The sequence below is a fragment of the Gorilla gorilla genome, chromosome 21, assembly GCF_029281585.2.
Source record: "Gorilla gorilla gorilla isolate KB3781 chromosome 21, NHGRI_mGorGor1-v2.1_pri, whole genome shotgun sequence".
NCBI classification, from domain to species: Eukaryota; Metazoa; Chordata; class Mammalia; order Primates; family Hominidae; genus Gorilla; species Gorilla gorilla.
Window position 1 is genome coordinate 11,538,553 of NC_073245.2, and position 23,156 is coordinate 11,561,708.

The 23,156-nt window shown below is 43.1% G+C and overlaps 1 protein-coding gene across 1 annotated transcript; it reads right to left on the reverse strand.

Moving 5' to 3' along the window:
* Positions 1–6,337: 6,337 nt before the first annotated feature.
* LOC134757831 (signal-regulatory protein beta-1-like) lies at positions 6,338–16,109 on the reverse strand. The gene is made up of 3 exons (XM_063702502.1): positions 15,982–16,109; positions 7,294–7,682; positions 6,338–6,484 (listed from the first exon to the last, which is right to left on the reverse strand). The coding sequence occupies exons 1-3, from the start codon at positions 16,055–16,057 to the stop codon at positions 6,338–6,340; spliced, it is 612 nt and encodes a 203-aa protein (XP_063558572.1). The 5' UTR covers positions 16,058–16,109.
* Positions 16,110–23,156: the final 7,047 nt, after the last annotated feature.

Sequence of the window (23,156 nt, forward strand, 5' to 3'; positions counted from 1 at the left end):
TTTTAACCGAAGGCAATGCTCACCTGTGAGTCCCAGCAGTAGAGTCAGCAGCAGGAAAGGACAAGGAAGGTGGGGCCAGGAGGCTGGGACGGGCATTCTGGAGACCTCAGGAGCCTGCTCTGTCCAAACGTCTGTGCTGGGAAGATTGCAGAGTCTGCTCTGAGGAGAGAAGACAAGCCCTGCCTCCCTCAGTTCAAGAGGAAGTGGATGTGATGGAGTGAGGCAGTAACCTGCTTCTGGATTGTGAGATAGAAATCAGGCACAGCAACCAGCTACAATGCAAGCAGTTACGCATGCTCCTTTTCAGGAGAATCAGACAGGCTTAGCAGAAATAATGCTTCCTTCCCACCTGGGGTCTGTACTCCTTCCACATGGCTCCTATCCCCATCTTTATGCCTTCTTGGAGACTTGCCATTTGGTGCTCTTAAGCCAAGAAGGACCTGTGGTTATGAAATGTTTCCTAAACTCTCCATCTCAAGCTCTTAGGATGTGGCTGGCTTGTGGTCTCATTCTGCACCAGCCACAACCAAGTACTACTCATTTGGGGACAGGAGGAGGGATCACAGGACCTGCTTAATGTTGGAGAGAAACCAGGTCTGCTCTTGAAATGTTTCCCTGTTCCAAACTTTTATCAATAAAACTGGCAAAACTTAGCCCAAATTCAGTCTCATGTGGCCCGTAGCACTTTCATGTGCCTGCACCCAGGAGAAGGAATTATTTCCTGACTTCTTCCAGGAGAGGAAGTGGGCTTAGGGTAATAAAGATCTGTTTTGTGGGGTGAGGTGGGAATTATGGGTTATGGAAAGGGGATACGATTATGATGGGGGAGAATATGGAGGGCAGATTCCTGGAGCAGTCACATCCATTTCAATACTCTTTGCTCTGCACACGGAACACCTATTCCCTTCACCACTGTGTTCAGATGGGAACTGAGGAGGGAGGGAGAATAAATACCCCAACCAAGAGGGTCTGCTAAGGAGTTGGGGAAGTTCCTGGGCCTGCCTAGGTTCAGTTTTGCCTTCTAAACTTGGGATAATAAGTCTCACTGCCATGTTTTAGTGGACATCAAAGGAGATAATGACTATACATGCCTGAGACTCAGTAGGTCATTATTGATACTCATGGTGCCAGGTGAAGAGAGGAACTCAAGATATTGCTTTTAAACAGATTCCTACCGCATGTCGAGTTTCCCACCAGTGGCCTTCTCCCAGCTTCCCACAAACTGGGACCCAGCTTATATGGTGTACTTGGACTACCCCTGCCAATCTGAGATCAGTTGCTCCCTCTGGATCCTCTGCACCTGCTTCTTGTCAATCTGTAGATGAATTCCTTTTCTTACAGTATCGAGCTGTGTGACTTTCAACAAGACACTTGACTTCTCTAAGCCTTAATTTAATTATATGTAAATGGAAGTTATAACATGCACCTTGTAGTGATATGGTAAGAGTAATATGAACCATACAGAAGGCTTGACTCATATTTAATTATAACCAAAAATTATGGCTCTAATTACATTTGTGTAGAGGATGAGTTCACTGCTTCCCTGATATATTTGTGCTTTAGAAAAATTACCTTGTTAGGAGAAATGGTTTCTCCTCCATCATCTATAACTAAGAAAGACCTGTCTGGAAATCTCTCTTTCCCAGGCTGGGTTTACGGTCCTTCACCTATCATGAGTAATTGTCAAATGAGATTGTGAAAGTCATCACTTCTTTTCCATCCAAATTTCTTTTTCAATGTGGCAGATGTGTAGAGGGTGAAATCATCACCTCCTGCTCCACACCCACAGAGGTCAATATAAAAATGATAAAATCATGTTAATCGATGTCAAATTACACTTTAAAACAATAAACTAGTCTCTATATATGACATGAAGTGTAATAGCAGCTGTTGTTTATTGCAGATGTCCTGTGCTCCAGATACTGTAATAAGCATTTCATGTCAGTTACCTCATTAATTCCTCACTCTGGTCCCATGAGATTAGCACTACCATTAACTTTCTTTTACAGGTGAGGAAACTTGAAGCACACAGGCAATGATAAATTTGCTCAACATCACCCAGCTTTTAGAACTAGAACACAGGTTGTCACACTCCATGGCCTTCACTATTAATGGTTTACTATGACACCTCTCGTAAGAAGGGAGAGACATCTCTCAGGAAGGAAGCGGAGAAGAAGCCATAACCTCAGTTAGAAGCAGCCCCCATAGCAAGGTTGGGATAGCTGCCATGCTCCACAAAGTGCTGACAACCCATGATCACTCAGGGCATTATTCCTGGAAAGATGACAGTGAAAGGAGTAATCACTAAACATGTGTGGAAGAGTGGCATCATGAAAGATAAATAACATATTCAAGAACAATAACTCAAAAACAAAAACAGAAATGAAAATAACATCTCAGAGAATATCTCAGAAAATAAAAATATAAAATGTGAAGAGGTGTTTTAACATTAGCATATTTAGTAATCTTATAGAGACAACAGAAGGAAAGTAAATCCATAAAATAACATCAGTCATGTATGAAACAAGAATAGGCAGGCATGCAGTAACAACAGGTATCTGAGAAAAGTAATAATCAAGTCTTTGAGACACCAGCAGCATGGGTGTCCCTAGAGGGCTGAGAGGCTGTCTTCAGTTCCGATTTTTTGAGAACTTCTTGGCAGCCTGATGCTGGCTGCTCTCTCTGTACTTCTCAGCACTTCAATCCTCCCTCTATTTTTCAGAGGGGCTCTTCATGTGAGCCCTTGTGTAGGGCGAGACTCTGAGAGGATCCTTGCTGGCCAAGGGCCAAAAGTAGATAGAAACCCCACCCTGGGAAGATGAGTGAGGGTAAGTGCAAGGGCATAGCCTGGCATGTAGTAGGTGCTTAATAAATAGCCCCTGTGACTGTAATCATGAGGTTTGGTCATTACTGCTTCTGGAGCTGCATAGCTATTCTTTAGGCAACAGAACAAAGAGGCACACAAACACCAAGGAAAGGCTCAAACCCTACTCACCGCAGCTGCCAGAAAAAACCCAAATGGTAAAAGGAGCAGCAACCACCATGTTTGGCGAACTGGATTTCAAGTAAGATCACAGGGGAAGCTGGAAGCATTTTGGAAGAAGGAGGGAAAAGATGCCTCAGTGACATCTGGGAGTGCTGAGGGAGGGAGGCTTCTGGGGCTGAGGAGTGAGGATTTGCTGGGACTCCAGCACGTGTTTAGATACAAATGTTTTCAAGACAGAAGGTTCCCCAGCCCTGAGGCTGCATCTGAGCCAGGCTTTGTCCCAGTCTCCTATCTTGGGCCCTCAGACCAGTAGCATGGGAGGGGTCCTGTTCAGGCTTCTGGGGCCTCCCAGAATGTTTCCAGAATGCCTGTTTTGAAGCACCCATGACCCAAAAAGCTGTTCTCAAAGCCCCAAAACCTGGGGCACCGCTTTTGCTAGGGGGCTGTGTATGAGAATCTTCTGGAGCCATTCAGAACTTTAGATGCCCGGGCCCAAGTTAGATGCAATTAAATTGGCATTTTTAGGGGGGTTCCTGGGTCCAGCTTTGCAAACTTTTTTGCTAATAGTTTTCCCCAGTGATTCTAATGAGCAGCCAAGGTTGAAAGCCACTGGACCCCAACCCAAACCCCATTTATACTTGGGGCCTACAGAAGCCCTGACCTGTCTGAGGTCACACAGCTTCACCCTAACACAGCTCACACATATTGAGCATTTACTGTGTGTTTGTTGATGCCCTAAGCATTTTACACAATTTCACTCCTTCAGACTTGGCCCAGTCTGTGAGGTCAGTGTTACCATCAAAGGGTGAGGACATCGAGGCCTATGGTGGTGAAGCGCCTTGTCCCAGGTCACAGAGCCAGGAAGTGGCAGAGCCGGGAAGACGCCCAGGCAGCTGGGATACTGCCTGTGTTCTCCTAACGACAGTTCTGCAGAAGCTCAGTAATAACCTGAACAACACCACCATTAGGGGCTCTGTGCATGTCCTCTGCAATCCTCACAGAACCCAAAATGGGCCATGATAATCAGCATCTCAGCGATGGGGAAACCAAGGACTCAAGGGAAGGCAAGACTGGCCCAAGATCACATGATCTTGAAATAACACCTCACTTTGGGGGTGCCTACAGTACGCTAGGTGATTTACAGAGAGAACCTTACGCTTACGACTTTCCTAAAGGAGTCCATGATTGTCTCTATTCTACAGATGAAGATGCCATGGCTAAACAAAATGAAGGCACTGTCTCCCGATTCTCCATGTGTCCCAGTAGGCATTTCCTGTGTCCCACCAAGCACTTATGTCCATTAACAACGCAAGTGTTTTAACTTCTTGAGCTCCAACACTGACAGCCACCTCAATTGTCCCTTTGAGATTCTAGACTTCATGCAATGTTAGGGAGAAGCTTCCCTCCTGGGTGCCCAGGCCTGGTTACCCTGCAGCCATAAGCAAAAGACTGTGGGCTCCTGACAGTCAGAGGGGAGAATCTCAACTCTTGCTCACATGGGCCCCAAACACTCTCTAGGAAATGCCTCGTCTCCTCCTCCTTAGTCCTCAGCACCATGAACGGGCAGTCACGGGTTCTGCAGGGCTGCAGGAGGCTCGACTCTACTCCATGGATGCTGCCGAGTGAAGGAGAAACAGCACAATACGGGGGGAGAGTCCTAAATGCTTCATGTGTGCTGAGACCTGTCCTTTAGGAACCGGCTTGGCATATCATGAGACACGTGCAGGACCTTTCTGATGGGAGTGTGAAGACAGGCCCTGCTACCCCTACAGGGTTCTTGTTTTGTTTTTGATGCTTTTTGCTGTAGAACTGAACAATGCAAGAGTTTAGAAAGAGAAGGTTGGAGCATTTCTCCACTCCTGAAAAACCACAGCTGAGTGTTGCAGTGACAAGGGCTGTGAGTCAGGCTGGGGGTTCGAGCCTTGGCTCCCTGACCTGCTCCCAAGTCAGGTCTCCTCTCTGATCCTCAGTGTCCTCATCTTTAAAGGAGGTAGCAAATGGCTTCTCCCTCATAGCACTGGTTATAAGGAGACTCTGGCACAGCTGCTGCTCTCTGGCCCCCTTCCCCACCTCCCTCCTTTCTTATCTAGCTCATCATTTAGGCTGAGAGCATGGCAAAGAGGAGTGAACACTTCACTAGGAGTTAGCAGATCTGAGTCACACCTGAGCCACCACTGGCTGTGACTTCCTGGGCTGGGGAGGCACCACCTGGAAACTTCAGTGTCTTTGCCAATATTATCTGCACAATCAGGATAAAGCCACCTTCCTTGTCTAAGTTCAAGGGTTGTGGGGAGCTGATTTCAGTCATTACTGGGCAATGTACATTTTCATATACATACATGTACATGAAAGCATCATGTTTTACGCTTTACATATACACATTTTTTTAAAAAGCTGTTAGTAAAGATATGTGTCTTCTGGAGGTTCCGTGTTTTGCCTTTCCAAATTCCAGAGGCTGCCCACATTCCTTTCTCGCAGTTACATCTTCCCATCACTCTAACCTCTTGCTTGCACCCTCACAAATCCTTCTCTAAGAATTAGTCTCCTTCCTCCTTCTTGTAAGGACCTTTCTTATATATTGTGTCCACCCCGATGCTAGAGCCAGATGTTAAAACCACTGTCTTAAAAATGTTTGAAGTTGGGCCAGGCACGGTGGCTCACGCCTGTAATCCGAGCACTTTGGGAGGCTAAAGTGAGTGTATCACCTGAGGTTGGGAGTTTGAGACCAGCCTGAACAACAAGGAGAAACCCTGTCTCTACAAAATACAAAATTAGCCAGGCATGGTGGCCTATGCCTGTAATCTCTGATTGCTACATCATCTAGGAGGGAAATCAGGCAATATTCTCAAATATGAAAACACACTATCCTCTGACCTAGGAACGCCAATTCCAGTGGGTGTCTCCCGCCTGAGTAGGGTGACACATGTACAAGGTCATCCATTGCATGATTGCTTTAGTAGCTAAGGTTGGGAATAACTTACATATCCATCAACAGAAGACTATAAAATAAATTTTGATATTTCCATAGATTGGAGTATTTTTCAGCTGTAAACACACTGGAGCAGCTCTCTATGTCCTGATGTGGAATCTTGATATGAAATGACATGGCTTACGTTTGGGAGAAGTTTTCCAATCACAAACGAACTTTAGTATCTGAATGTGAGGTGCATTCTGAACCTTTGGGAAACTGGTGAAAAGAGAAATGCTGGCTCCCTGACACGTGGTTCTGTTTGAGGAGCTTTTATTGAGCACCTATGATGCACCAGGCTCTTCTATGGAGACAGCGTCTAACGCTGGGGAAGGAAGGAGACTGTCTCGATTCAGATATGGACTCTGGGTCCAATTCTGTCACTAACTGGCCCTGTGACCATGGACAAGGCCCCTGTCATGTCTTGGCTTCAGTCTCCCATCTGTAAAGGGGGTTGGGCCGGATGGTCTGAAGGTCCTTCCTGTGCTGACATTCCAGAATTCAGGAGTTAGGACGAAGCTCTTGGGCCTCTGGGAGGAAACCCCAGATAAGCATTGTTGCAGCCTTATATGGGAAACCCCTAAGTCACCCACTTGTGGGACCTCTTTCCTGAGGTGAGGGACATTCTGAATGATGCAGCTCTGCTCGGAGCACATGGTAACTGTGTGACTCAGTCCCCAAATCGCAGAAGGGTTTCCCAAATAGACCCACAGCAAATGCCAAACATATTGGCATCTCCTCCCACCAGGCCATCAGATTCAACAGTGAATGTGCCTCCCAGAAATCTTGCCCGTGGGATGTTTCTGAGGATTAAATAAAGAAAAACACAATTTACCCTCTTCATGAGCTGGACGGATTTCTCCTCATTAGAAGGGAAGAGAATGTAAGCTTGGTGGGGGAGCGCTTTGGGCTGTTTCATTCACTGCTGTTTGCACAGCATCTAGGGCAGAGCCTGGCACACAGTGGGGTCTCAGTGAGTGCCTGCTGCATAAAGAAGAGACTTGGCCACCCTGAGGGGGAAGCCTTCTCTGGAGGCAGAAGGCAAGGTCCAGTCCTGTGCCTGGGCAAGTCACTCAAATTGTCAGTTCCCTCATCTGTGGAACCAAAGGGCTGGATCAGCTTTGGAAACACAAGAGCTGTAGAGCCGCAAGCTGGGGATGCCGTCTTTCCCAACATTTACAAGCCGTTGAGCCTCGAGCGACTACCATGACATCTCCAAGCCTCAACTCATGTGATCTGGAGAAGGGGTGACATCAGTTCATGAAAATGAGCACAAACCACCACATCTGATTGTTGCTCTAAGAATGGATAATGTAATTATTGACTTATTGTCACACACCAGGGGACGAATGAGGCCCACGCTGTACTCACCACGCACAGACAGCTCAGTGCCTGCTCCAGACTTAAACTCCACGTCATAAGGGCTCTCTTTCCAGAACTTCACACAGTAGTAGGTGCCGGCATCTGCTGGGGTGATGTTACTGATGCGGATGGAAAAGTCCATGTTGTTTCTCTTTGTGGGGTCTGAAACAGTTGTTACCCGTGGGAAGTGGCCTTCTTTTTTATTGTAGATTAATTCCCGGCCTGGTCCAGCTCCTCTGAACCACTGGATGGGCCCCACAGGGATCAGGGAAGTCACATTGCAGTGCAGAGTGGCCGACTCTCCAGCTGCAACTGATATGGACTTGTCAGGCTGAATCACCTGCAGCTCTTCCTCGCCAGCCACCCCTGGAAAGGAGCACAAAGCAGTCATTTTTTCATCCTTACGTGATCCTCTGTGTTTCCTCAAGTGTTTATCAGTGGCTTTCATTGACTGGGTGCACACCAGAAAAAGGCCTTGAGCTCAGCCCACTACACGTATTATCTCATTTAACCCTCACAACTGGCCTGTGACATAACACTGTAATACAAGCGAGGACACTGAGGCACAGAGAGGTTCAATTTCTGTTTCCTTACTTTCTTTTGTTCTTTCTGTTTGCTTTCTTTTCTTTTCTTTTTGTTTTTCTTTTTCTTTTTTCTAAGACAGGGTCTTGCTCTGTCTGCGGCCCAGGCTGGAGTGCAGTGGTGCAATCACAGCTCACTCTAGCCTCAACCTCCCAGGCTCAAGTGATCCTTTCTCCTTGGCCTCCCAAGTAGCTGGGACCACAGGTGCGTTCCACCATACCTGGCCAATTTTTGTATTTTTTGTAGACACACAGTTTCACCATGTTGCCCAGACTGGTCTCTAACTCTTGGGCTCAAGCAATACATCTGCCTTGGCCTTCCAAACTGCTGGGATTACAGACGTGAGCCACCACGCCTGGCCAAGAGGTTCAATTTCAATGTAGAGCTTTGGGTTGAGGACCTGAGTAGAACTATTGAGCCCTCCTCGGAAGTGCCATGTTTTGCCAATTATGGCCTCCACTCTGTGGTACATGGAGTGTGGCACTTTTTGCATCACTGGATTGGGTGGGGCTCTGTGACTTCTTTAGACCCTTGAGTTATGAGCAGAAGTGATGGGTATAATTTGTGGGCTGTGCATTTAACTGCAAGAGCCTCTGTGGATCAATTTCTCCCTTCCAGAGATCCAAAAGTCTCTAATGGGGCCTGCTCCATTGCCTGGATGCGTGAATGACCGTTGCATGCAGAACTGCCAATCCACACTGAATATGTAGCTTCCAGTAGAAATACAACATTGTTTTAAGCCCCTAGTAATATTTCACCCATAGCATAAACACATTACATAAGTTTCCTAATGCTGATGTGACAAATTACCAAAACTTAGTGTCTTAAAAGAAATGTAATACTTTATAGTTCTGGAGGTTAGAAGTCTAAAATAGTGTTACTGGGGTACAATGAAGAAGAAATGATGAACGTCAAATACACAAAGATAGAGAATAAAACAGTGGTGACTAGGGGTGAACTTGGGGGAGTTGATGGGGAGGTCAAAAGGTACAAAATTGCAGTAAGTCTGACGAAGAAGTCCAGAGGTTGAATGTGCAATCTGAGGATTTTAGTTAATAATGTTTTATTGAATTCTGTATTTTTGCTTAAAAAGCACATTTTAGGTGCTGTTGACATACAACACATGCAGCATAACTATGGGAGATGATGGATTTGTCCATTTGCTTAACTTTAATAACCATTTCACTACGTATATGTACATGTGTACGTATATGAAAGCACCATGTTTTACACCTTCCATTTCCACAATTTTTAAAGAGCTTTCAGCAGAGCTGTGTGTCTTCTGGAGGCTCTGTTTTTTGCCTTTCCAAATTCTAGAGTTTTCTCATATTCCTTTCTCACAGTTACATCTTCCCACTACTCTAACCTCTTGCATCTTCACATGCAAACATCCTGGAATACAAGGATGTTTCAACGTGATTCTCCAAGAATTAATCTCCTTCCTCCTTCTTATAAGCACCCTTGTGATGTATTAGCTCCACCCTGATACTAGACCCAGATATTAAAATCACTGTCTTAAAAATGCTGAGAGGTAAAGAAAATAATGGACCAAGAACTAAAGGAATATAAATGTCTTACCAAAATGAGAATGTAAAGAAAGAGAAATTATGGGAAGAAATCAAACAGAAACTTAGGAATTGAAAGTACAATAACTAAAAGTTCACTAGAGGGGTCCCCCAATGGGTATAAGCAGGTGGAAGAATAATCAGAAAACTGGAAGATGGAATAATTGAAATTATTGAGACTGAGGTGTGGGTGGAAAATAGAATAAAGTATAGAGCACAGAATCTAAGGGAATTGTGAGACATTATCAAATGTATCAATGTACACCTTACTGGAGTTCCAGGGGGAAAAAAGAGAAAGAGAGAAAGGAATAGAAGATTACTTGAAGACATAGTGGACAAAAACCTTCACAAACTAGATAAAATACAGGAATCTACATATTAAGACACAGAAGAAATGCAAGTTGAACTCAAAAATAAACTCAGAGACCCACACTAAGACATATTATAACCCAACTGTTGAAAACTAATGTCAAAGAGAGAATCCTTAAAGCAGCAAGATGGAAGGGATTCCTTACATACAGGAGACCGCCAATAAGATTTTCAGCTAAGCTCTTATACAAAGCACTGAAGGTCAGAAGATAGAGGGATGGTAAGTTCAAAATGTTGAAAGAGGAAAAATATGTCAATCATGAATTCTACACCTGGCAAAGTGTCCTTCAAATACAAGGGAGAAATTACGATATTCTCAGATAAACAAAAGCTAACAGAGTTCATGACCATTAAACCTTGCCTACAAGAAATGCTAAAGGGAGTGCTTCAGGTGGAAATGAAAGGATGCTACATGGCAACTCAAAGTTGTATGAAGAAATAAAGATATCCAGTTATGTGTACATGTTTTAAAAATCATGCTTCAATATCCCACAAACAAGCTGTGAGCACCCTGCCCAGGTGACCAGGTAACCAGTATTTTAAAGCTGGTCCCTGCCACAATTCCTCTTCTTGTCCTCCCCTACTGTGACCTAGTGACATTGAAACACTCTAGTAAAAGTGTTTTTGCTTGTGTCCTCCACCTTGACTCCCAGTAAAGGCACTTGCCCAGGGATCCCATCTCTCTTGCCTACCCATCTGCTTGATTGAGCCTGCTCCTTGGGAGCTCCTCCCACATGGCTTCCTGCATGGCCTGCCCTACTTCCATCTCTAGGAACTGTGAGTATGCCTCTTCGTATGAAGTTTTCATGGCCATGTTAGAGTGATCCTCTAAGATTCAACCAGCAGGAATCACTCTAACATTTTCAATAGTAATGGCAATGAGGATGGGATCATTCTAAACTCGGGTGGAAAGTTCCTAGGGAATGCCTTTGACTCATGACTTACTGATTTGCTACTCTGATTGGCTCCACAATTTGAGAAGGCTTTTCACCCTGATGGCTTTCTTGTGCTATGCTATGTACAGCTTTGTGTTGCCTTTTGGAGTGCTGCCATGGCTCTCCATCCTGAAGCGAGGATCCTGTCCCAATATCAATAATGACATCCACCTTTCTTCAAGAGCACAAGATGATATAACATTGGTAACACCTCTTCAAAGAAGATTCACATGATATGCATATTAATGTCACGTAATCCAGCATCTGTAAGTTTTTTCTGGGGTGCTTGTGGCAACATATTCTTCATTTACAAATTTTACTTACAAATTAAAATCAACAGGCCCTCCTGTTAGTGTCTTTAAACGAATTAACAAATAAAAGTATTTATTCTCTGAAGAGACTTTGGCTGTGTCTTTCATGCCTCTTGAAGTCTCTAAACCACTCATGATGGCCATACATTTTCCCCAGGGCCTTTGATGCAAATATAATGACCCTCTCAGCCTTTGCTATACTCCATTACAACAAGAAATTTCTGATTATCTATTGGGCTCTCCTGGCTTAGAGTCCAGCTCTGGGGAGCATACTTTCCTGTCATACTCATTAACCATAAATTGTCCCAAAGCCAGACTCTGCTTATCTGAAATGGAGCCCATTGGAATCTAAACTTCCATGAAAACACAAAACTAAGATTGTTGCCAGGTAGAGCTGCACACCTTTCTGTTAACAGTTGGCATTATTATTACTGGGTTTGTTGATGCAATAATCCTCAACCAAACACTAGCTGAGTTCAGCAGCATATTAGAAGGAATATACACAATGAGCAAGTGGTATTTATTCCTGGAATACAAGAATGTTTCGATATACAAATGACAAACAATGTAATACACTATATTTATAGAAGAAAGAGAAGAAACACATGATTATCTCATTTGATGCAAAATAGCATTTGACAAATGTGGACATCTTTTTGTGACAAAAACCATCAATAATAGGAATATATGAAAATTTCTATAAGATAAAAGTTATATACACACACCTTATTTTATTTTCCCTTATCAGTGGCTAATTTATGATTTTATTTACCTATTTATCATGTATATTGATTACTGTCATTATTATGACTTTATTGAAAAAAGAAATCAGTAAAATAATTGCATTTACAATTACTACCAAAAAAGCTAAAATAGCTAGAAACAGATTTACTCAAGGACGTGAAAGACCTCCACAAAAAAACTATAACACCCTGATGAAAAATAAATAGAACAAAAACAATGGAAAGATATCCATGCTTGTGGATTAGATAATTACTTTTGTTAAAAATATAAATACTACCCAAAGAATCTACAGATTCAATTCATTATTAGTAATATTTCAATGACATTTTCCTCAGAAATGGACAAAACCATCCTCAAGTTCACATTAGTCATAGAAAATTGTGAGTAGAAAAGGCAGTCTTGAGCAAAAAGACTGGAGGCATCACATTGCCTGATTTCAAACTTGACTACCATGCCATAGTAATGAAAACAGCATGGCACTGGCATAAAAATAGACACATAGACCAATGGATCAGACCAGAGAGCCCAGATATAAATGCACACATTTACACTCAATTGACCTTTGACAAAAATGTCAAGCAGACACAATTGGGAAAGGTCAGTCTCTTCAAAAAGTGGCATTGGGAAACCTGGATATCCATCTGTAGAGGAATGAAATTAGACCTTCCTCTCACATGACATACAAAAATCAATTCAAAATGTATTAAAGACTTAAATGTAGGATCTAAAAGTGTAAAAGTACTGGAAGAAAAGTGCCAGGACATTGGTGTGGGCAATGAATTTTCAGATATGAGTCCCAAAGCACAGGCAACAAAAGAAAAATAGACAAACGGCATTACAACAAACTAAAAAGCTTCTACACAGCCAAGGAAACAATCAACAGAGTGAAAAGACAACCAGCAGAATGGAAGAAGATATTTGCTAGCCATACATCTAATGAAAAGTCGATATACAAAATATATAAGGAAGTGAAACAACTCAATATTAAGAAAACAACCCAACTAAAATATGGGCCAAAGATCTTAAAAGCCGTTTCTCAAAAGAATACATTAAAATGGCCAGCAGACCTATAAAAATACTCAGCCTTACTATTCGACTGGTAAATGCAAATTAAAACCACAGTGAGCTATCATCTCACGCTTGTTAGAATGGCTATTATAAAAAAGATGATAACTAGTTTTGGAGAGGATGTGGAGAAAAGGGAATTCTTGCACATAGTTAGTGGGAATGTAAATTAATAGAGCCATTAGCAAAAACAGTATGGAGGCGCCTCAAAAAATTAAAAATAGAACTATCATATGATCCAGCAATCTCACTATTGGGCATACATTCAAAGGAAATGACATAAGCATGTCACAGAGATATCTGTGCTCCCATGTCCATTGCAGCATTATTTACAATAGCCAGGATATTAAATTAACCTAGGTGTCCATCAGCAGATAAATGGAGAAAGGAAATGTGGTATATACACAATGGAATTCTAATCAGCCTGACCAAAGAAGGAAATCCTGTCATTTCCAACAATATAAATGATCCTGGAAGATATTATGCTAAGTAAAATAAGCCAGGCACAGAAAGACAATACTGCATAATGTCTCTCATATGTGGAATTTTAAAAAGTTGAACTCATAGAAGTAGATAGTAGAATATTGGTTACCAGGCACTAGGCAGGGGGTGCATTTGGAGAGATATTGGTCAAAGGATACAAAATTTCAGTTTAGTTAGGAGAAATTAGTTCCACAAATCTATTGTACAATATGGGGTCTAGAGTTCATAACACAATTCGTAACCTCAAAAATTGTTGAAAGCAGATTTTGAGAGATCTCACCACAGAAATGATACATATACAAGGTAGGTCTTATGTTAATTAGCTCAAATTAGGCATTCTGCAATGTACACATATTTCATTAATATGGTATACATGATAAGTATATACAGTTCCGTCAAATAAAAATAAAATATTTTGTTAAAAGTTTCATTGAAATTAGAAACTTGGAGAAACAATGATAAAAAATGAAATCTCCTGTGTGTGCATGTACACTTACTTATATGCATACATGCATATACATGTGTATACACACATATGTGTACACACATTTGCAAATATATATACACATACATATATATGTATATATATACACATACATATATATGTGTATATATAGACACACATATATATAGACACACATACATATATATGTATATATATACACACATACATATATATGTATATATAAAGACACACATATATATGTATATATAGACACACATACATATATATGTATATATATACACACATACATATATATGTGTATATATATACACACACATATACATTCACAAATATATATCAAAGTGTGACCTATTGTGTTAGTATATAAGTTTGTTTTGTGTGTTAAATAAAATTACAACACATGTTAAAAATCTCATTAAAATATCTGGCCCATAGAAAGTAAAATATTTGGCCCATAGAAAGCATCCAACACATTAATAACAAATTTAGAAGTACATACATCACAGTTGTAACTCTGGTTGTTGCTAACAAGTGTGGTAGGCAATAATTAATTGTATGTTTACTTCCCTGCATTTTCTAATATTTCTGCTAGTAGCATAACACGACTAAAAGAATGAACTTTGGAGCCGGTCGACCTGGACTTGAATCTCAGCTGCTCCACTGACTGAGGTAGGGGACAATGAATGGATGAATGGACAAGTTCCTCCCTCTGCCTGACTCTTTGTTTGGAAATAGGGGATAATAGTTGCAGCTTTCACACAGGGATGTTGTGAGGATTAGTGGAGCTAAAACAGGCAAAATGCTAATAACTGTGTCTAGCTCAATTGTTAAACTCTTACTGCTATCATTTGGGTACAGTGTATGTGTGAGAAAAATAATTTGAAAAGTGAGACCCCTGCCCTCTAGGGCCTGTGAGGTGACATCACAGCAGGGCCCAGTGGGGAATTGAGAGGCTGCTGGGCCCAGCCCTGTGGTTCTGGGGTCAGCTCCATGGCCTGAGAAGGGATCAGGACAGGTAACTTGTCTGGGAGCTGTGAGCAGGGTTCTCCCAGGCTGCACCAGGAAAGGCCCTCCAATCCTGCCTGTCTTGGGAAGGGGAAAGAAATTATCCATGGGAAATTTAAGAGAACCAAAGGAGGTTGTAGTACCTGTTATGGGCTGAATGTGTCCCCCAAAATGCGTGTGTTGAAGCTCTAATCCCCAGCACCTCTGAACGTTACAGTTGGGGAGACAGGGTCTTTAAGAAGTAATTTAGTTAAATGAGGTCATTGGGGTGGGCCTTAATACAACATGACTGATATTCTCATAAGAAGAGGAGATGAGGACACAGACACACACAGAGGAAGATCATGTGTTTAAGACACAGAGAGAAAATGGCCCTGTATAAGCCAAGGAGAGAGACTGCAGTAGAAACTAACCCTGCTGACACCTTGATCTTGGACTTCAGCCTCCGTAACTGCAAGGAAGTAAATATCTGTAGTTTCAGCCGCCCAGCCTGCAGTTCTTTGTTATGGAAGCCCTAGGAAAGGAATATAGGACCCAGTAAACAGCAAATGTGGAACTTCTTAAAGAGGAAGAGGCCACAGAGAAATGGGTGGTAAGAATCAGGTCACAGGGGAGGGAGGAGCATGGGGGAACAGAGGACAAAGTGAGGAGCACCCTTAGGGAGGATGGTGGCTGAACACTCCCAGGATACACCACACCACTGCCCTACTCAAGTGAGCACTATTACAGACTTCACATCCTCAGTTTGGTGAAGAGAGAGGGCTGGGCCTAGAGCCACATAACCCTGTTAGGGTGTCTCTGAGCTTACTCTGTGGACTTGGGCATGTCACTTGGCCCTAGGGCCTCAGGACTGGTGAGGATTTAGATAATGATTCTTCTCTGCTTTTTCAATTGAAATATTATCAAAATGTAAGTAATTGTTGTTGTGGTGGTTGAATCGTCCTGTGGTTCAATGCCTCTGGTAGCCAGCTGCAGATCCACAGAGAAAGTGCTCAGCTCCCTGATTTTCTGCTCTCAGTCAAGGCCTAATCCTTGGCCTTTCTTGGCAGCACTTGTCATTGTCCAGAATCCCTGAAAGTCCAGGGACAGGCCATGGCTCAGTGGGTGGGAAAAAAGATTTTAACCGAAGGCAATGCTCACCTGTGAGTCCCCCCAGCAGTAGCGTCATCAGCAGGAAAGGACTAGGAAGGTGGGGCCAGGAGGCTGGCACGGGCATTCTGGAGACCTCAGGAGCCTGCTCTGTCCAAACGTCTGTGCTGGGAAGATCGCAGACTCTGCTCGGAGGAGAGAAGACAAGCCCTGCCTCCCTCAGTTCAAGAGGAAGTGGCTGCGATGGAGTGAAGCAGTAACCTGCTTCTGGATTGTGAAACAGAAATCAGGAACAGCAAGCAGCTACAATGCAAGCAGTTACGCATGCCCCATTTCAGGAGAATCAGACAGGCTTAGCAGAAATAATGCTTCCTTCCCACCTGAGGTCTTAACTCCTTCCATGGCTCCTAACCCCACCTTTATGTCTTCTTGGTGATTTGCCATTTGGTGCTCTTAAGCCAAGAAGGACCTGTGGTTATGAAATGTTTCCTAAACTTTCCATCTCAAGACCTCAGGATGTGGTTGGCTTGTGGTCTCATTCTACAACAGCCTCAACCAAGTGCTACTCAGTTGGGGCAGGATGAGGGATCACGGGACCTGCTTAATGTTGGAGAGGAACAGGTCTGCTCTTGAAATGGTTCCCTACTCCGAACTTTTATAAATATAAATGGCAAAACTTAGCCCAAATTCAGTCTCATGTGGCCATTAGCACTTTCATAAGCCTGCACCCAGCAGAAGGAATTATTTCCTGCCTTCTTCCAGGAGAGGAAGTGGGCTTAGGGTAATAAGGATCTGCTTTGTGAGGTGAGGTGGGGATTATGGGTTATGGAAAGGGGATATGGTTATTATGGGGGAGAATATGGAGGGCAGATTCCTGGAGCAGTCACATCGATTTCAATACTCTTTGCTCTGCACATAGAACACATTCATCACTGTCTTCAGATGGGAACTGAGGAGGGAGGGAGAATAAATACCCTGAGAAGATGTGCTAAGGAGTTGGGGAAGTTACTGGGCCTGCCTAGGTTCAGTTTTGCCTTCTAACCTTGGGATAATAAGTCTCACTGCCATGTTTTAGTGAACATCAAAGGAGATAATGACTATACATCCCTGAGATTCAGTAGGTTATTATTGATACTCATGGTGCCAGGTGAAGAGAGGGAACTCAAATATTGCTTTTAAATGGATTCCTACTGCATGCTGAGTTTCCCACCAGTGGCCTTCTCCCATGTTCCCCAGACTTCTGGGACCCAGCTTTTATGGTGTACTTGGTCTACCTCTGACACTCTGAGATCAATTTCTCCCTCTGGATCCTCTTCACCCTGCTTTTTGTCAATCTGTAGATGAATTCCTTTTCTTACAATCTCCAGCTGTGTGACTTTCAACAAGACACTTGACTTCTCTAAGCCTTAACTTAATTACATGTAAATGGAAGTTAAAACATGCACCTTGTAGTGATATGGTAAGAGTAATATAAGCCATACAGAAGGCTTGATTCATATTTAATTATAACCAAAAAATTGTGGCTATAATTACATTTGTGTACAGGGTGAGTTCACTGCTTCCCTGACATACTTGTGCTTTAGAAAAATTTCCTTGGTAGGAGAAATGGTTTCTCCTCCATCATCTATGACTAAGAAAGACCTGTCTGGAAACCTCTCTTTCCCATGCTGGGCTTGCAATTCTTCACCTATCATGAGTAATTGTCAAATGAAATTGTAAAAGTCATCACATTTCCATGCAAATTTCTTTTTCAATGTGGCAGATGCACAGAGGGTGAAATCATCACCTCCTGCTCCACACTCACAGAAATGAATATAAAAATGATAAAATCATGTTAATCGATGCCAAATTACACTTTAAAACAAGAAACTAGCCTCTATATGACATGAAGGGTAGTAGCTGCTGTGTTTATTGCAGATGTCCTGTGCTCCAGGCACTGTGCCAAGCATTTTGTCAGTTACCTCATTAATTCATCACTCTGGTCCCATGAAATTAGCACTACCATTAACCTTTTTTTATAGGTGAGGAAACTTGAGGCACGCAGGCAATGATACATTTGTTCAACATCACCCAGCTTTTAGAACTAGAACACAGGTTGTCATATTCCATGGCCTTCACACTCCATGGCCTTCACTATGACACCTCTCATAAGAAGGGAGCAATATCTCTCAGGAAGGAAGCAGAGAAGAAGCCATAACGTCAATTAGGCGCAGCCCCCACAGCAAGGTTGGGATAGGTGCCATGTTCCACAAAGTGCTGACAGCCCATGATCACTCAGGGCATTATTCCTGGAAAGATGACAGTGAAAGCAGTAATCACTAAAGATTTGGGGAAAAGCGACATCATAATAAATTCAAAAACAATAACTAAAAAACAAAAACAGCAATGAAAATAACATCTTAGAAAATAATACCTCAGAAAATAAAAATATAAAATGTGAAAATATTTTCAACATTAACATATTTAGTAACCTTATGGAGATAATGAAAAGAAAGTAAATCCGTAAAACAAAGTCACGTGTGAAACAAGAATAGGTAGGTGTGCAGTAACAACGGGTATCTGAGAAAAGTAATAAAAAGAAGAATTTTGAAAAAATATGATTAGTGCTAAATTGTTTAAAAAACAAATAGGTGGATGTATTAATCTGTTCTTTCTATAATTGTTATAATGAAATACCTGAGACTGAGACTGGGTAATTGATAAAGAGAAGAGGTTTAATTGGCTCATGGTTTCAGAGGCTTTACAGGAAGCATAATGCTAGTATCAGCTTCTGGGAGGTCACAGGAAACTTACAAAAATGGCAAAAGGTGAAGGGGAAGTGAGCACATTTACACGACCAGAGCAGGAGGGAGAGAGAGAGTAGGGAGGTGCCACACGCTTTAAAACAACCAGATCTCATGAGAACTCACTCATCATCATGAGAACAGCACCAAGAGGGAAATCTGACCCACAGACCCAGCCAACTTCCACCAGGTCCCACCTCCAACACTGGGGGTTACAGTTCAACATGAGATTTAGGTGGTGGCACAGATCTAAACCTTATCATTTTCTCTTGCCCACTTTCAAATATTATGTCCTTATCACATTGCAAATACAATCATGCCTTCCCAGAAGTCCCCCAAAGTCTTAACTCATTTCAGTATTAAGTCAAAAGTCCAAAAAGTCTTATCTGAGACAAGGCAAGTGCCTTCCGCCTATAAGCCTGTAAAATTAAAAATAAGTCAGTTACTTCCAAGATACAATGGGGTATAGGCATTGGCTTTAGCCAATTGAATGGGAATACTCCCATTTCAAAAGAGATACATTGCCCAAAAGAAAGGGAATACAGGCCTATGCAATGCAATCTGAAACCCAGCAGGGCAGCCATTAAAGCTCCAAAATTATCTCCTTTGACTCCATGTCTCACATCCAGGGCACACTGGTGGAAGAGGTGCGCTCCCAAAACCTTGAGCAGCTCCACCTCTGTGCCTTTGCAAAATTCAAATTCCACGGTTCTTCTCATACTTGGTGTTGAATGCCTGCAGCTTTTCCCTGCACATGGTGCAAGCTGCTAGTGGATCTATCAATCTTTGGTCTGGAGGAAGGTGGCCCTCTTCTCACAGCTCCACTAGGCAATGCCCCAGTGGGAATTGTGTGGGGGCTCCAACCCCACATTTCCCTTCTGCACTGCCCTAGTAGAGGTTCTTCATGAGGGCTCCGGCTTCTGCCTGGACATCTAGACTTTTCCATATATCCTCTGACATCTAGGCAGAGGCTCCCAATCCTCAACTCTTGTACTCTGCATACCTGCAGGCTTCACACCACATGGAGCCACCAGGGCTTATGGCTGGCACCCTCTGAAGCAGCAGCCGAGATATACTTGAGCCCCTTTGAGCCAAGACTGGAGCTGGAGTGAATGGGGTGCAGTGGGCCATGTCCGAAGGCTGCACAGGGCAGCAGGCCCTGGGTCTGGCTCTCAAAACCATTCTTCCCTCTTAGACCTCTGTGCCTGTAATGAGATGGTCTCTGAAATGCCTTTGAAGGCTTTTCCCAGTGTTTTGAATATTAGCATTTGGCTTCTTTTTACTTATGCAAAGTTCACAGCCTGCTTGAATTCGTTGCCTGAAAATGGGCCTTTCTTTTCTACCACATGTCCAGGCTGCAAATTTTCCAAGCTTTTATGCTCTGCTTCCCTTTTAAATATAAGTTCCAGTTTCAAGTCATCTCTGTGCTTACGCATATGAATTAGGCTGTTAGAAGCAGCGAGGTAACTGCTTCTTCTTTTTTGTGTGCGATATAAAGTCTTACTCTGTCACCCAGGCTGGAGTGCAGTGGTGCAATCTTGGCTTACTGCAACCTCCATCTCCCGGGTTCAAGTGAGTCTCCTGCCTCAGCCTCCTGAATAGCTGGGACTACAGGTGTGTGCCATGCACAACCACACCTGGCTAATTTTTTTTTTTTTTTTTGTATTTTTAGTAGAGATGGGGTTTCACCATATTGGCCAGACTGGTCTCAAACTCCTAACCTCGTGATCTGCCCGCCTCGGCCTCCCAAAGTGCTGGGATTACAGACGTGAGCCACTGTGCCCCTCTTCAGGAAATTTCTTGAATGCTTTGCTGCTTAGAAATTTCTTCCAGCAGATACTCTAAATTGTCACTCCCAAGTTCAATGTTTCACAGAACCGCAGGGCAGGGGCACAGTACCTCCAAGCTCTTTGCCAAGACTTAACAAAACCGATCTTTGCTCCAGTTGCCAGGAAGTTCATCATTTCCATCTGAGACCTCCTCAGCCTGGACTTCATGGTCCATATTACTCTCAGCATTTTGGTCACAATTCAAGAAATCTCTAGAAATTCCCAGCTTTCGCTCATCTTCCTGTCTTCTAAGCCCTCTACACTCATTCAACCTCTGCTCATTATCCAGTTCCAAAGCCACTTCCACATTTTCAGGTAACTTTATAGCAATGCCCCACTCCTCAGTATCAATTTTTTGTATTAGTTCATTCTCACACTGCTAAAAGAAATACCTGAGACTGGGTAATTTATAAAGCGGTTTAATTGGCTCCTGGTTCCACAGGCTGTATAGGAAGCATGATGCTTGCATACACCTGGCTTCTGGGAGGCCTCAGGAAACTTACAGTAAGGGTGGAAGGCAAAGTGGATGGAGACTTATCTCACATGGCTGGAGCATGAGGGATAGAGAGGGTGGAGGTGTTACACACTTTTAACAACCAGATTTCACCAAAACTCAGTCACTATTACAAGAACAGCACCAAGAGGGAAACCTGCCCCCACGATTCAATCACTTCCTAGCAGTCCCCATCTCCAACACTGGGCATTACAATTTGACATGAGATTTTGGTGGGGAAACAGATCCAAACCGTATCAATTGAGTAGCTGACTGTACATAAATGAGTAGTAAGTTAGTGAGCTGGCTCTTCATGCAGGGACAATCTCCTAGAACCCAGCACAAAGAGACACACCCAAACAAATTGATGACAATAGGTATAAATATAGCAATGGTAAAAGCTATAACACAAAATAGTTTGAAAATGTTGCAACAGAAATACTATCTTAAGAAGCATAGTTTAAGGTAAAAAGCACAAATAGTTGAAAGAGAAATGTTTCCTTTTATGAAAGTAACAACTAACCTGAAAGATGAGTCACAAAATATTATGCCTCCAAAAATTATGATTTGAAATATATGACTCAAATATTGATAGAATAATTTCCATGCTTTGGCAGAATCTCTACTTAAAGCAGCAAGATGACTTCCTGTGAACTCCAATCCTTCAATGAAGATCTATTAGATGCATAGATACAATTTGAGTGAAAAATTTTGTGGAAATCATGTGGAGAATTGAGTTTCAAATTTAGGTTGACTTTGTGCAGTACAGATACAGCCTGGATGTCTGAGAAAACCCGGAGCCTGGGGAACCATGAGCTAAAATTCTCTTTCTGCCAAGTTTAGCCCTGCACTCATGACAGAAGGTGCAGATAATGAGATAAGGCTGTGGGACAAGTGAGGAGTCAGTGGATGTTTGAGGAGAGCAAAGATTAAGCTTGTGGGCTTAGGAATCAGAACTTCTAGATTTGAATTTAGTTCTATCAGTTCTAGCTGTGTGACCTAGGGGAATCTGTTTAACGTCTCTGTTTCTTGAGTTCTCTCAAATATAAAATGGAAGTAATCATATCAACTTCAGAGGTTTGTTATGGTCATAAAATGGATTAATATATGCAAATTCCTTAATAATTGCTGATTGTGCTCCAAAAGTTAGATGTTATTGTTATTAGGTGGTGTTTTGGCAATAGTAATACCTTTAAAAAGCAGACTCTCTGTCCTCGAGGATTTACGATGCAGTGCACCAACCCTGGCCAGTGGCTGGGGGATGCGCAGCTACCACCACATGATGAGTGTGGGTCACGTGTCCAGCCCTATAATCACGAAGTCATTACTGGCACCTGGGTCACGGTACGAGCATGACCTCGGGAAATCACTGTGACTAAAGAAAGGCAAATCCCGGTAAGAGTCTGCACAGATGCTCACGGAAAGTGTACTCCAAATCTTGTCTCCTGCTGGGATGGGAGAGAAGAAAATGTTCCCAAATGGAAATCCACAGACACGGGTGAGATGGGCTGAGAGGGTGAGGAGACATTACATATAAATACACCTGTGTAGAACAGGCTGCTCTCACCTGTGAGTCCCAATAGCATAAAGAGGCAAGGGTTGTCCAGGTGGGCTGGAAGACAGGTATGGCCATTGCCTGCTCTGTTGAAAGTTTATCACGGAGAGACCCCAGCCTCTGAGCTCTGCAGGGAAGGAGAAGCCCCACCTGCCATGATATCTGAGGAAGGAATTTGCTGTGGAAGGAAAAGGCCACGAGACTGGCACGGTCTCATAGTAAAAGAGGAAGCAGGCAGAGTTGCCACCCCTGGGAAGTTGCTGATATCCACCTTGGGGTTCCCACGCCTGGGAGCCTTGGACAGTAGTGGAGAGAGTTTGACTGCTCTGGGCCTGCTGTCTGTCCCAGGGGCACTCACTTCATGCCAGGGTTCCCTTGGCCCTTCCTCAGTTGACAGCCCTGATCCACAGGGCCCTATAGCTAAGGACTGAGTTTGGATTTTCAGAGACTGTAATTCTGGGTGTGGAAAGTTTGAGGTCTTGTTACTGTAGCAGCCTTTAAGGATGGAACCAAAACTCCTGGATGTCCCCTGCAAAAAGTCCCTAGGGCCAACATCAAGTAACAAG

Coding starts and splice junctions, on each gene's coding strand:
- LOC134757831 (XM_063702502.1), bottom strand. CDS start 16,057: ATGCCCGTGCCAGCCTCCTGGCCCCACCTTCCTAGTCCTTTCCTGCTG. Junction 7,683..15,981: donor ACTGCTGGGGGGACTCACAG/GTGAGCATTGCC, acceptor GCTCCTTTCCAG/GGGTGGCTGGCGAGGAAGAG. Junction 6,485..7,293: donor TGGGCCTCATTCGTCCCCTG/GTGTGTGACAAT, acceptor GTTTCCTCCCAG/AGGCCCAAGAGCTTCGTCCT.